Here is a 14,706-nt window from a genome sequence, read left to right as displayed (position 1 = left end):
AAAAATTGTAATAACTTGACTTTAACTGCATCGATTTTAGTAATTTCTTTAAAGAAGACTGCATTAATCTTTAGACTAGTTCATAAATTAATAATTTTTAAATTCTGAGTATAAGAACTCAATATATTTATTTAAGAATAACAGACAAAATTTTGTGTTTCTTACAGGCACTCCTAGAATAAGAATTGTAATATCTTGACTTTTACTGCATCGATTTTAGTAATTTCTTTAAAGATGACTGCACTAATCTTTAGACTAGTCCATAAATTAATAATTTTTAAATTCTGAGTATAAAAACTCAATATATTTTTTTTTAGAATAACAGACAAAATTTTGTGTTTCTTACAGGCACTCCTAGAATAAGAATTGTAATATCTTCACTTTTACTGCATCGATTTTAGTAAATTCTTTAAAGAAGACTGCATTAATCTTTAGACTAGTTCACAAATTAATAATTTTTTAAATTCTAAGTATAAAAACTCAATATATTTATTTAACAATAACAGACAAAGTTTTGTGTTTCTTACAGGTTCTCCTGGACGAACAATTCTAATAACTTGATTCGAAAGACCAAAAAAAAAACAATTTATGAAAACAGATATTAAAAAGCCCTTGAATTGCCAATAAACAGAAAGGAAAAATTGTTATTTTGTCTAAAGAAAATTGTGAACATTTTTGTACTTAATTTCTCTATAAAAAACGCATTTTGTAATATTTTTTTTATTTATTCATTTTAAACAGTCATAAACTTTTAAGATGCATAATTTAATTGGATACGAAATCATTTCTTTGTTATAAGTATTCTTTAAATTTTTTAAAGCAGTTTGGATTTTTGAGAGTTAAGAGTTTAAATTTTTTTAAAAGGAGTTGAAGTAGTTTTATTCTTTTTTGATATATATTTTGATTACTGTTACGGACTGTTGAACATTAAGAATTCTAGGCAGAAGTATTTTTTTTTTAATTAAATAAAGTACATAAAGTTGAACTTTTGTATTTTAAACGCATAATTTAATTGCACATGACCTTTACTTTCTTATTATTTAATTTGACGCAAGATATGGGTATTTTTAAAACGAAATTATGCCAATTCTCGTAGCTTTCTTCTTTTTCGAAAATTTACGCTATTTTTTATTAAAATCTTTACGTAATCTAATAGTTTTTTCCAGGCAATTAAAAATTCATTTTTAATTTCTTACAGGTACCTAAAATCATCAGAGGAAGGCATAATTTAAGTAGATGCGATGCTAACTTTTTAAATTTAACAAGAGCTACGGCTTTTATTTTAATTAAAAAAAATGTTTTTATTTTACTTTTTTTTGTAGCAAATCATACCTAAAATTTCGTAAGGAAATATCAATTTTTCTTAAAAATATATAGAGTTTAAAAAAATTACTCAAATATTAGCAACATACTCAAGAACTAAGACAGTTGAGCTTTTGAAACCTTTATTTCTGCACTTTATTAAGTAAAGTTATCACTTTTATTTATATACTTTTTTCATTTTTAAATTGGTTTGTTAAGTTATAGTTTAAAATGATTTTTTTTGCTTTGCCTACTGTATTTACTGCATATTTATTTTATATATTTAAGCATTTTTTCTCCCATTGAGATGTAGCACTAAAGTAAACGCTTTAATATTTGGGATGCATAACTTAATGCACTATAACTCACACTTTTTAAGTAATTTTCTGTATTTTACTAAAGAACGATTTTTTGTTTATTTCTTAGGTCCTTATAGAGAACTGAATTTAGTACAGGCTGGTCATTTTTGACTAGCTAACATAAAAATAATTTTTGGGTTAAGGAATACCGATTTCACTTGTACAAAAATTCCAATTTTTACTGTGCAATTGTCAATCAATTTTTCAATTTTTGTTTTTAGGACATCAAAGTACAGACCTCCTAGAAGACTGTCATAAGCTCCTAGAGAAATTCAACTACCCGTGGGAAATGATGCCCTTAATGTACGCCATCCTGAAGGACGCCAGGGCGGATTTAGAAGAAGCGTCGCGACGGATAGACGAAGGTAAAATTTGACAAAATCCTAAATAAAATACTTTTAAAAGATCATAATTTGTAAGTTCCGTTTTTCTTTATGCTAAATTTTCGTTTGATTTATAAATTGATTTGTAAAGAAAAAATGAACGGATTGGACTTGTATACATAAATAAGAAAAGTATATTGTTTTATTATATAAAATTATATTGAAACGTATTTGTAAGATATAATGTTAAGTAATGTTTAATGTAATTAGTTTTCTAACCAAACTTTCTGGTAATTAATATATGAAATCAATTTTCCTTGTTTGCAAATTGTAAAGGCTTATGATGTAAGAAAATGGACAATTTTAATATTATTTAAAATAAAATGGTCCCTGGAATTAAATGTCTGGATCTAAAGTACCAAAAAGAGATAGAGAATCGAAAATCAAGCCTGGAAGAATTTCTTTACAAAAAATACGTATACATAAAGTGATAGAAATTTTAAGATTGGAATATGAAATTTATTAGTATTTTTTGAAAGAATATTTTTTACTGAAAAATTCCTGAAAGTTTTTTTAAAAATTATTGGACACTGATGTAGTGAAGTCTGATGTATTGGCAGACAAATATAACTCCTTCATAAGAAATGTGTCTATTTTAGGAAGTATAAAGATAAAAATTCAAATACAGATTATTCCAATAAAGTTACTAGACACATACAAATTCTTTAAATCCTTGGCATTAATTAATATCTTGTTTTTAGAAAAAAAATAGTAATAAAGGATTAGTAGTAAGGGTTATTAGGAAAATACCTACAGCTTTGAAAATTGAAATATTGATAGTTGTAATATTTTAAAATATTCGACAAATATTTGAGAAATGTCTGGAGAAATCAATGTCAAAAATTATAAAAATAAATGAGGTTCTATCCCCGGCAAACTAAAGAGGGTACAGGGTTAACAATTAAATTAAATATTGTTTAATAAAATTATTTATTTATTGCTTATTCCAGTTTGTTTATAAACAAAAAAAAAGTCGAAAAATTAACCTTAGAAAGTGGAACAAATAAATCCTTGGCACTATAGGTCCATCTACATATATCTTACTTATTTTCATAATTAAATCGAAATTACTGAATGAAATTATGTTTATAGAAAAAAAAATATTAAAATTCCATTTTGTCGAGTCCAAATTAAATTTTTAGTAAAAATTACTGAGTAGAATTAAATTTTTTATAGAGATTTATTTTCATATTGGGTCATATGAATTAAAAGTGATTTTGATGCTAAAATGACTAATTTTAACATCACACCATATTTTCAAAAAAAATGATGTTTTGTTCAAAAATTTGATAGTTTTTTGAAAAAACGCTGAAATAGGTGTCTAATAAAATAAATCAAAGAATCTTGTTGTAAATTTTTATGACTATAGATTGGATATTTTTCAAGTTATGGCCATTTTTTAAATTTTTATAGAAAAAAAATATTTTCAAAAAAAAATGTTTGGTCAAAATTTTAATAATTTTTTGAAAAACGCTGAAATAGGTGTCTAATAAAATAAATGAAAGAATCTTGGTGTAATTTTTCATGGCTATAGATTGGATATTTTTCAAGTTATGGCCATTTTTTTAATATTTATAGAAAAAAAAATTATTTTCAAAAAAATAATGTTTGTTCAAAATCTTGATAGTTTTTTAAAAAACGCTGAAATAGGTATCTAATGAAATAAATCAAAGAATCTTGATGTAAGTTTTTATGGCTATAGGTTGAATACTTTTTAAATTAAGAGCATTTTTTGAGTTTTTGTAGAAAAAAAAATTATTAAAAAAAAATTGTTCGAAGTCTTGATAGTTTTTTGAAAAACGCTGAAATAGGTGTCTAATAAAATAAATGAATGAATCTTGGTGTAAATTTCTATGGCTATAGATTGGATATTTTTCAAGTTATGGCCATTTTTTGAATTTTTATAGAAAAAAAAATTTAAAAAAAATTTTTGTTCAAAATTTTAATAGTTTTTTAAAAAACGCTCAATTAGGTGTCTAATGAAATAAATCAAAGAATCTTGGTGTAAATTTCCATGGCTATAAGTTGGATACTTTTTAAGTTATGGGCATTTTTTGAATTTTTAAAGGAAAAAATTTTTTTCCAAAAAAAATGTTTCTTCAAAATTTTGCCAGATTTTTAAAAAATGCTGAAATAGGAATAGGAATCAGAGAACTCGGTGCAAATTTTCAACGCTATAGGGTACTCGCTTCGGGGGTACATATACTAAAATTGAAACGATACAGAGAAGATTAGCTTGGCCCCTGCCCAAGGATGACATGCAAAATCATGAAGCGTTCCACATTTTTAAAATATTAGTCTTATCTGGATTCCCAGTCATATAGGTATAGACGGAAATGAAACAGCTGATAACATGGCAAGAAATTCAACTGGTATTTGTTCTAGACTATCAAATACCTTTTACTACAGAGATCTATTCCTGCAAATAAATAACAAAATTCAAAATTTAACTCAACTCAAACTAGATTTAGACGAAACCGATAATAAGCTCCTTGAGATAACCAAAATACAACCTTCACCTTATTTAGATGTAAATTTAAACAGAAAAGACCAATCAATTATTTTTAGAACTCTGATAGGCCACACTAAAACCACTCATGAATATATCTTAAAGAAGGAAAATCAACCAATATGCCCCTTTTGCAATGATTATAATCTCACCATAAAACATATTCTTGCACATTGCAATAGACTGCATACATTTAAAATAAAACACAATTTACCAATCACCACTAACCTTAAACATATACTTGAACCAAACAAAGAAAATATAAAGAATATAGTAGAATTCTTAAAGGAAGTAAAAATTTTTTTAAATTTTAATTAAAAAAAAAATATTTTCGAAAAAAGACGTTTGTTTAAAATTTTTCCATTTTTTTGAAAAACCCTGAAATAGGTATCTAATAAATTTAATCAAAAAATCTTGGTGTAAGTTTTCATGGCTATAAACTAGATACTTTTCAAGTTATGGGTATTTATTGAATATTTATAAAAAAAAATTATTCAAAATGTTGCTCGTTTTTTGAAAAACGCTGAAATAGGTGTCTAATAAAATAAATCAGAAAATCTCGGTGCAAATTTTCATAGCTATAGGTTAAATACCTTTTAAGTTATTGCTATTTTTTGAATATTAATAAAAAAAAAAAAAAATTTTTGTTTTCAATTTCGAACAACAATCCTCCGCAATATTAAAAAATGTTTGTTCAAAATTTTGCCAGAAATTTTTTTTTTTAAATTTTTGAAAAACTTTTTTGAAAAATAGATGTGTGATGAAATTAAGCAGAGTATTTTATTGCACATTTCCATAGCTCTAGGTTACATACTTTATAACTTATGGGCATTTTTTAAATATTTATAAAATAAACATAATTTCCACAAAAATTTGCATTTAATGAATTTCAATTTTAAGTCAAAATATCTAAGCAAAATAACGATTAACAAAATTCATAAAATTCTTATTTTTTTTTTCAGCCAAATCATATTTATAGAGTCCAATTTTTTAGTTAAAATTAAGGTACTAAGCTTAAATTAAGGAAAATAATAATAACTGAAATGCGATTTTTTATCAAAATTAAATAGACTACGAATCCTTGAGTTTTTATTGAGTCAAACGATTAAAACGCGTTTCATAGTCAAACGACATAGAAACAAAAAAGATTTATAAAATAATATAGCCAATATTTAATCAAAAAAACTAGTATATTATATTAGGAGTATGAAAAGGTTGTTTAATTTTAAACTCTCGATAATATTAATTTTTTAATAAAAAATTACAGAAAAAAGAAAATCCTTGGCAGTAAAGGTCCACCACTATCTTAAGAATTAAAGCAAATAAGTGGAAAAATAAACTCAGAAATTAAAAGAACAACAATCCCTTTTAAAAAACAGATTCAGTATAAATTACTGGTTTTTAAACTTCGAAATAAGCCTATTGAAGTAATTGGTATACCAAAATCCAAAGTACATCTATTTAAAAAAAAAATGTCAATATTTGGTTGACCCATAAAAGCTTTAGAACGTTTGGTTAGAAAACTAAACCCCTTTTAACCTATAAGTTAAAAAAATATATATTTTATTTAACAGGCAAACGGGTAGTAAACGAATATTCAAGACTACACAACCTGAACATGTACGACGGCGTGGAATTACGTCCCTCGACCCGTCAGTATGGATGATTAAAATCTGCTTAAAAAATCAAATTTGCTTTCAATTTTAACAAGACATTCCACCTAAATATAAATATAAGTAAATAAAAAATTGGCTTTAAAAAATTTTTCCCGTTAAATTTTTTTGTTTATAAACGTTTTGTTTTTTTTCTTTTCAACATCCAGATATGAAGACGACTCAAGATAGAAGAATCAGCTCCTTCACAGAAACGCCGTTCAAGTCGGTAAATCTACAGTTCAAGTGCAACCTACTACTATAAACTGTAAATTTTTTTTATTATATATATTTTTTTTATTCGGGCTGTTATACCAAATATAATAAGTATTCAGTTAGTTCCGTAAAGTATTTAATTTTTTATGATCATTAGTATTAAATAAGAAGAAAAAGTTCGATTTTTAAAAGTAGATTTAGCTAATTTAATGTTAACTTGTAAGCTTTCAATCTTTTTGAATTTGAATCTGTAGTAAGAAGAAAGAAAAACTTTGTGGCTTGATAAGGTAAGTGCGGCACTAATGGGTTTGGAGGTTTGTAGTTGATACAGCAGTAAAAGTTTATTTTTTCCAGAAATTATAAGCTAAACTAATATAATTGGGATATTAATTTGGAGCATTATCAGGCTTTAAATATGCATTTTTTCTTATTTCTGTCAAGCATGATGATATTTTGAAGATTATTGATTTTTTTATAAGTGTTTTATTATTCTTCTGTTTATTTTAACTTGAGATAAATATTTTCTCACTATATTTTTCAAAAAGCTTCATTAATAACTATAAATATATCTTTAAGCTTATTTTATCTCAGGCAAAAGTGGCCAACTAATTAATATTTTTTTTTAATTGCGGGCATTTAGAATAAATTTGTATTTCTTTCACAAGTTCAGTTATTTTGGATAACTTTGGGATCTATTGAAATTTAAAAATTTGTTCACAAGAGGTTATTTCAATTTCCTATAAGAAATACGTTTATTCCAATTATATTCCAAGCATTTGGAGTAATTTTTCAATTTAGTCCAAGCATTTGAAGTCAGTTCTTTAAAGCACTGAAAATATTGGTTTATTTCTTCCAGGAATTTTAAGTAATTTTTTGTTATATATTCCAGAGTAATAACAATTTTATTCCAGGTGTTTCTTCGGAGTTCTTTGGATATTTACAATAATTTTTTATTCGTTTTAAGCATTTGGAGTAATTTTTCAATTTAGTCTAAGCATTTAAAGTCAGTTCTTTGAGGATGTGAAAATAATGGTTTATTTCTTTCAATATTTGAAAGTAATTTTTGGTATACGTTTTAGAGTAATACCAATTTTATTCCAGGCATTTCTTATGAGTTCTTGGGATATCTACAATTATTTCTTATATATTTGAAGCATTTGGAGTCATTTTTCAATTTAGTCCATGCATTTAAAGTCAGTTCTTTGAGGCAGTAAAAATAATAGTGTATTTCTTCAAGGAATTTTATATAATTTTTAGATATTTAGAGTAATATTAATTCTATTCCAGGCATTTCTTATGAGTTCTTGGGATATTTACAATTATTTCTGATATATTTGAAGCATTTGGAGTCATTTTTCAATTTAGTCCAAGCATTTGAAGTCAGTTCTTTAAGGCAGTAAAAAAATGTTGTATTTCTTCAAGGAATTTTATATAATTTTTTGAAATTTTTCAGAGTAATATTAATTTTATTCCAGGCGTTTCTTATCAGTCTTTGGGATATTTACAATTATTTCTTATATATTTAAAGCATTTGGAGTCATTTTTCAATTTAGTCCATGCATTTAAAGTCAGTTCTTTGAGCCAGTGAAAATAATGGTGTATTTCTTTAAGGAGTTTTAAGTAATTTTTTGTTATTTTCCAGAGTAATAACAATTTTATTTCAGGCATTTCTTATAAGTTCTTGGGATATTTTTAATCATTTATTATATAATTGAAGCATTTGGAATCATTTTTCAATTTAGTCCAAGCATTAAAAGTCAGTTCCTTAAAACAGTAAAAATAATGGTTGATTTCCTTCAAGAATTTACAATTACTGCTATTACAATTATTGCTACATTTCCATTGTTCCATTTGGTATTTATAGTGATTTTTTAGTGGTTCCAAGCACTTGGAGCAATTTTTCTATTTCTTCCAGTTAGTATTTGAAGTCATTCTAATGAAATTCTTGGTTATACCTTGAATGTTTTTTGATTTACCCCTCTTAAAATTTTTCCAAAAATATTTAAAATCTTTTGGCATTTATTCTATTTAAAATTTAAAAAAAAATGGGTGCGTCCCTGTCTTCTTTGACAAACAACTAAATTTTCAATAATTATTTTGTTCGAAACCGTAAAACAAAAGGTTTTTCGCTAAACGCGCAACGAAAAGCGGCAAAACTGCAAAATGTTTTCAAACAACTGCATAAAATCGTTAAACTGTTATTTATGACGGTCGTAAATGCAAAGACTGTATAATATTTTTAGTATGTGCATGGTATATGCGTGCCGTTGCTGTCACGTTACGGTTATCGAAACTCGCCACTATGGACCGCTACTATTCGGTCTAAATTCGTACAGGTTCATTATAACCGACGTGCATTTCGTACATTTTGTTTGTATTTTGGGTAAATTTAATACATTTTCGAATTACCGGTCGAATGACACGTTTTGCTAATACGGTGACCGTAAACACGGTATATATCGATACGTTTTTATTACCAGAGGGGTGCTGAACATTATTATGGGAATAAAATATTTATATATACACGTTATGGGAATTCTTTATTTGTCATTTTATTATAGTCTAAATGATTTTTTTTATTCATATTTAAATCGACGATTGTCGTTAGTCAACGATCACTTTACTTTTCATCCATATCTTACTGTCTGTGATTTTTTTTCTATTATTAATTTATTTAATTATTAAGTTCCAAGAATTTTTCATTTAATCTGTTTTTTTTCTTTTATCCTTTTTCTTCCTCATCATAATATTTACTTTTTCAATTTTAACTCAATTTCTATTTTTTGTTCTATTGAGTCTACATACCTTGAAAATAGTAATAATGACTCCTCGAAGATTTTAAAGCGATCGCTTTACATTTAATTATTAAAAACTGGTACATTGTCTTATAAACGGAAATATTTTCTAGCAATATTAAGTTATTTTAATTTTAAATGAATTTTTTGAAACTTTGTACATTTTAAGGAAAGGCGTTCGAGATCTCCTGTTTCCTTACAATTACCACTACTAGGAATTACAATTAATCTAAGATGAGTAATAGTACTAATGAATTTCTTATTATATTTTAAAAGAAACACTTGTTTTCTTGTTTAATGTTGGAAAGTTGTTTTTGTGTTTCATTCCTTTATTTGTTTCATCAGTATAAAATCGGTGTAAGGAATTTCCAAGTTAAACATCCTAGCTGTTTTAGCTTTTTTATATACGACTTCATTTTCTAATATGTTTATACATTTATATTTTATTAATAGTATCTGGACCGTTTGGAAATAGTGTTTCTCGGGTTTAGTTTATCTAATTATACCAGAAAAATATAACTTTATTTCTTTCCCCTTTAATTTTCAGACAGAGATAGGGATATATAAATAAAAATTCAATTTTTTCCTCTATTTTCTATATCATGATTTCATTTTCTTGATAGTGTCTGAATCGCCTGGAAATAGTGTTTCTTGAGTTAAATTGGTCTAATTATACCAGAAAAATATCACCTTATTTCCATCGTCCTCTAATTTTTAGACTGAGATAGGGATATATAAATGACAATTCAATTTTTTTCTCTATTTTATACGTCATGATTTAATTTTATTGATAGTATCTATACCGTCTGAAAACATTGTTTTTTGAATTTAGTTCGTCTAATTATACCAGAAAAATATTACTTTATTCTCATTTCTCTCTAATTTTCAGATTGAGATATGGATATATAAATGAGAATTAATTTTTTTCTCTATTTTCTATATCATGGTTTCATTTTATTTATTTATTTATTTATTTACGGGATGTCCCCATTCTAACAAAATTACAAAATAAATTATATCCTAACCCTAAATGTAGATAATTATTCTGCCATCAAAAAATCTATTAAATATCCAAATTTTCTATAAATCAATAATATATCTATCTAAATGTATATAAATATGTAGCAGCCCAAGATATACAAATAAGATAAAACTTTCAGTAACTTAACCAAAAACTTCTAAAAAAAATATAAAGCAACTAAAAACATACCATTGAAATAATCAAAATAAGAAAAGTAAAAGCAATAAAATTTATTTGATACTTAACACATAGTACTCATAAACTCATTCAGACACCTTTTAAGTTTTGAATGCTTTAAAATCCACTTGTATTCCCAACATGTGGAGTCGATTAATTGGAGAAAATTTACCATAGTTCGTATGGTGATATTCAATCAGAAAAAGGGACGTCTCTCTAAGGACTCTGGTATTGCATCTAAAGTTTATCCGCGATAACAATTCAGGGCAATCAATAGCATTATTAATCAACTTGTGAAGAAATATCGTTCGATAGTCCTCAAGAGAAGTCATATTTAGCCTTGACTTAAGTTCCAATAAAGACTCATCTCGTACATTCAATCGCCAGGCACAAGTCCTGAGAAATTTATTTTGGACCTTATCAAGACTGTAAATATGGTTAGCATAATAAGGGGACCAGACTATGGAAGAATAAGGCATGACACTACGAGTAAGTGTAAGATATAAAACCCCTAAGACAGCTACTGAAAAGTCTTGAGTATTTCTAGTTATAAAACCTAGAGTACGAAGGGCTTTACTAGACAAACTATCTATATGGGGTATAAAAGTCAGGGAACTGTCAAACAACACCCCCAAATCTTTAATTAGCGATACTCTTGAAAGTATATTATTATTTATGTGGTAGTCAAATGGGACAACTTTTCTAGATTTAGTAAAAGAAATGATAAAACACTTATCCTTATTAAGATGTAAGCCATTAGAGGCAGACCAATTATATAAAGAATCTATGTCTCATTGTATCATTAAGCAATCAGACAAGTTTGAAATATGTAAAAATAGCTTCAGGTCATCTGCAAATAATAGGAATTTGCATAATTTGATAATACTAGAAATATCGTTAATAAATAAATTAAAGTAGAGGCGTAGAGTAGAGGCCCCAAATGTGACCCCTGAGGCACCCCTGAAGTAACCAAAATAGGAACTGAAAGTGAACCCCTTACATTAACGAATTGTATCCTTTTATGTAGGTAACTATTTAGCCAAGAAAGAAACCATTTAGGGAAACCATAGCATCTTAATTTAAAAATGAGCAATGAGTGGATGACCGTGTCAAAGGCCTTTGAGAAATCAGTATAGATGGAGTCGACCTGATGACCCTTCTCGAAAGCCCTGACAATGAAGTCGTGATATAATACAAGGTTTGTAGAAGTAGATTTACCCTGCCTAAACCCATGTTGCTCGTTGATCAAGAGACCTCTACAATGCCAAGTAAGATATTTGTTCAGGATAAACTCAAAAAGTTTAGGGATAGCAGATAACATAACAATGGGCCTGTAATTTTTGATATCATCCCTGTCACCATTTTTGACTACAGGAGTTATAAAGCTGTCACGCCATTTCTCAGAGAAAGTTTCTAATTTTAAAGACAAATTAAATAATGTACTCAAAGGTCTAGACAAACTATAAACACATCTTTTTAGGAAATAGGTAGGAACATTATCAGGACCATAACTCAGTTTGTCCTTAAGACCAAATATAGATTCAAAAACCTCAGACAGGGTGAACTGGATAAAAGGCATGTCGACTGAATTTGCTACTGGAAAATTAAAGTTAGTGAAATCAACCTCATCAGAGTGATAAACACTAGAAAAATAGGTAGAAAATAGGTTTGCAATATCCTACCCCGAATCTGCTGAAATTTCATTTAAATGCATAGCATTTGGGATACCATGACTTTTATTAAGGGAGTTAATATGATTCCAAAATTGTGTGGTGTCAGATTGAATTGACGCATTTAAGGTAGCAATGTAAGATCTATAGCATTGCTCAGTATGCACTTTACATTGAGTACGTAGGTTAGCAAACAGGATATAATCTTTAGCTAAGTTAGTACTTTTGAATTTAGCATGAGCAGTCTTTTTTGATAGAACAAGATTCCTTAATTCTGGGGAAAACCAACGAGGAAACCTGGAAGGTTTATATATTTTTTTTTGGTACATAGAGTGAGATTGCATATAAAACTACTTCATAAAAGTTATTCACTGAATTATCGATGTCTGAATCATCAAAAATACTAATCCAGTCCACTAAAGAAAAAAAATCATTCAAACTTACAAAATCAGCATTTTTAAAATCAAAACAAGTTGTACTATAATCCAACCTTTTAATCCTAATATCGCAAATTGTTGCTAAGTGGTGAAAGTTGTTCGGAAGAAGATTGTCTAAAGCTTGTTGAACAGTTATTTTATGGCACTCGTCAATACTGTTAAAAATCAGATCCAGAAATACACGATGATTGCTTGGAATAATGTTAGATTGTTACATATTCAGATAAGAAAATGATTCACAAACTATTGTGGCTGGATAGGTCAGTGCGCGCTCAACTAACAAACCCTCTTCAATTGAGTAATTCCAAGTGGCTAAGGGTAAATTGTAATCTCCAAATAGAAATACAGGTATATTGGGAAAATTGTCGTTAATACTTTCAACTGCTGAGCAATGGGCACGGTAGACTTCTTCTGAAGAATTAGGAGGAATGTAAACACAACCCAAAATACTAGATAGCTCACCATAATCCACTTGAACAAAAATGTGCTCCACATTTAAGATATCGGTCTTGAGTTGTTTGGCTTTAAATTTATTGTGTACTAACATTAATACTCCACCACCACGTTGTTTAGTACTAGTTAAGGAATTTTATTAATAGTGCCTTTCATCTTATTATTTTTATCATCTAATTATTTTTATTTGTCATTTCTATTTCACCTATACACACTATTAATAAAATGAACCCATGATGTAGAAAATAGAGGAAAAAAGTTAAATTCTCATTTATATATCCCTATCTCAGTCTGAAAATTAGAGGATGGGAATAAAGTGATCTTTTTCTGGTATGTTTTTCTCATATGTAGAGATTTTATTCTCAGAAAAAGAAGTCATTTTAACATTAATTAGGATAAACAATTGCAATTAAGAATATAGTAATTAAATATAAATAATTTTAATAATTATTATAATTTGCTTTGTTTATCCTATAGCGTGTGCACATTTGTTAGTAGTGTAACTTTATAAATACTTCTCTATCCTTCTTAGTTTTAAAGATATTAATTTAAATTTTTTAATTCAATTTAAAATATAAGTCTCAAAAGAAAGTAAGCGCGGAAATTTTAATTGACAAAAGAAGATTTGTTCTGATACTCTTTAACTTATTTGTTTTATTTTTGGGTTATTTTAAACGATTATCGTTTTTTAAAAATCAACTTTCAAATATTAAATATGTTGTAACCTTATTGTCAGTAAATTTAAAGTGTTTATTACTTTTTTATTGAAAGCGATTATTTAGCTGGGTGTTTTACATCATAACTAAAAAGATTTTTTCTACTACTCATAGTATACCTATAGGTGTAAGTGCATATGTAAACATATCCCTTTATATATCCCACTTTTTTTTTTAATTACAGATTTACAATAAAATGTTTTCAATACCATAAAGCATTTCTAGTAGCATATAGTTCAACAGAAAAGACAGAGGAATGTTCAGGTATATTAAATATATAATGCACTTCCACTTTTGTTGTTTAAAAGTGATCCATCAGTAAAGATTGTCATGATGATGTCTGTAAAAAAAATCATATTGAACCATATCCGTTTTTAATGGATTAATAACTAAATAACTCAATTTACTTTCACTATCATAAGCTCATATACAATTAAACCATCTTAACGAATACAAATGAAGCAAATTACGTCAGTTAATTTGCTCCTCGAATGCATGCATATATCCGTTCATCGGCAGGCCAAGTTTAAGGTCAAACATCATAAACGTGTGGGCTCAATGAAAATAAACCGCAACAGTTTTTTTCCCGGTGAAAATTTTGGCACTAGATCGCGGAAAACCGATAGACAAAGGCTGAAATTTTCAGAAATTTTTGAACGTGTGGACAAGTGTCACTCTTAAGTGATTTAAATAGAGTGATTGTATAATTTAAAATTATCGTTTTTAGTACAGTAAATCAAAGGAAAAACGCTCTAACACCAGAGTTCTATAGAAATAAGTTCATTCTTCCAGAGTTCAAACAGCCGTATTTAAGAGCCTATTGCTCATACAAGAGTAAAACAAAAAACGGTCTGTTCTGTTTTTAAAAAGCTTTATTTTTCTTTAAACACTTTTTTGTACGATTCCAATTTCTCGTGTTAGAAAATGATTTTTTTGATTTTTATGCTGTGTAAAATACATATCTTTGATCACGAATAAATCACCTTTTTATCCTTAAATGAGCCCTTTTGCTTAAA

General features: G+C 27.1%; 1 protein-coding gene and 1 non-coding gene across 7 annotated transcripts in view; both read left to right on the top strand.

The window, feature by feature from the left end:
• Window positions 1-14,706, top strand: part of LOC126736660 (protein doublesex-like) — a 153,094-nt gene that overhangs the window by 72,361 nt on the left and 66,027 nt on the right. For 3 of the 6 annotated variants that reach the window (XM_050441131.1, XM_050441132.1, XM_050441130.1), the window contains one exon: window positions 1,883-2,026. In XM_050441131.1, the coding sequence (XP_050297088.1) occupies window positions 1,883-2,026 (144 nt within the window). Of the gene's footprint in view, window positions 1-1,882; window positions 2,027-6,127; window positions 6,290-6,375; window positions 6,709-14,706 lie in introns of all 6 variants that reach the window. The other 3 variants (XR_007660721.1, XR_007660722.1, XR_007660723.1) reach the window with 3 other exon arrangements.
• On the top strand, window positions 4,226-4,332 carry LOC126736954 (U6 spliceosomal RNA). The gene has a single exon (XR_007660840.1). It is a non-coding gene; the product is annotated as a U6 spliceosomal RNA (small nuclear RNA).

The sequence above is a fragment of the Anthonomus grandis genome, chromosome 5, assembly GCF_022605725.1.
Source record: "Anthonomus grandis grandis chromosome 5, icAntGran1.3, whole genome shotgun sequence".
Lineage (NCBI taxonomy): Eukaryota > Metazoa > Arthropoda > Insecta > Coleoptera > Curculionidae > Anthonomus > Anthonomus grandis.
The sequence above is the reverse complement of the archived record's forward strand: the minus strand, read 5'-3'. Positions and strand labels throughout refer to the sequence as shown.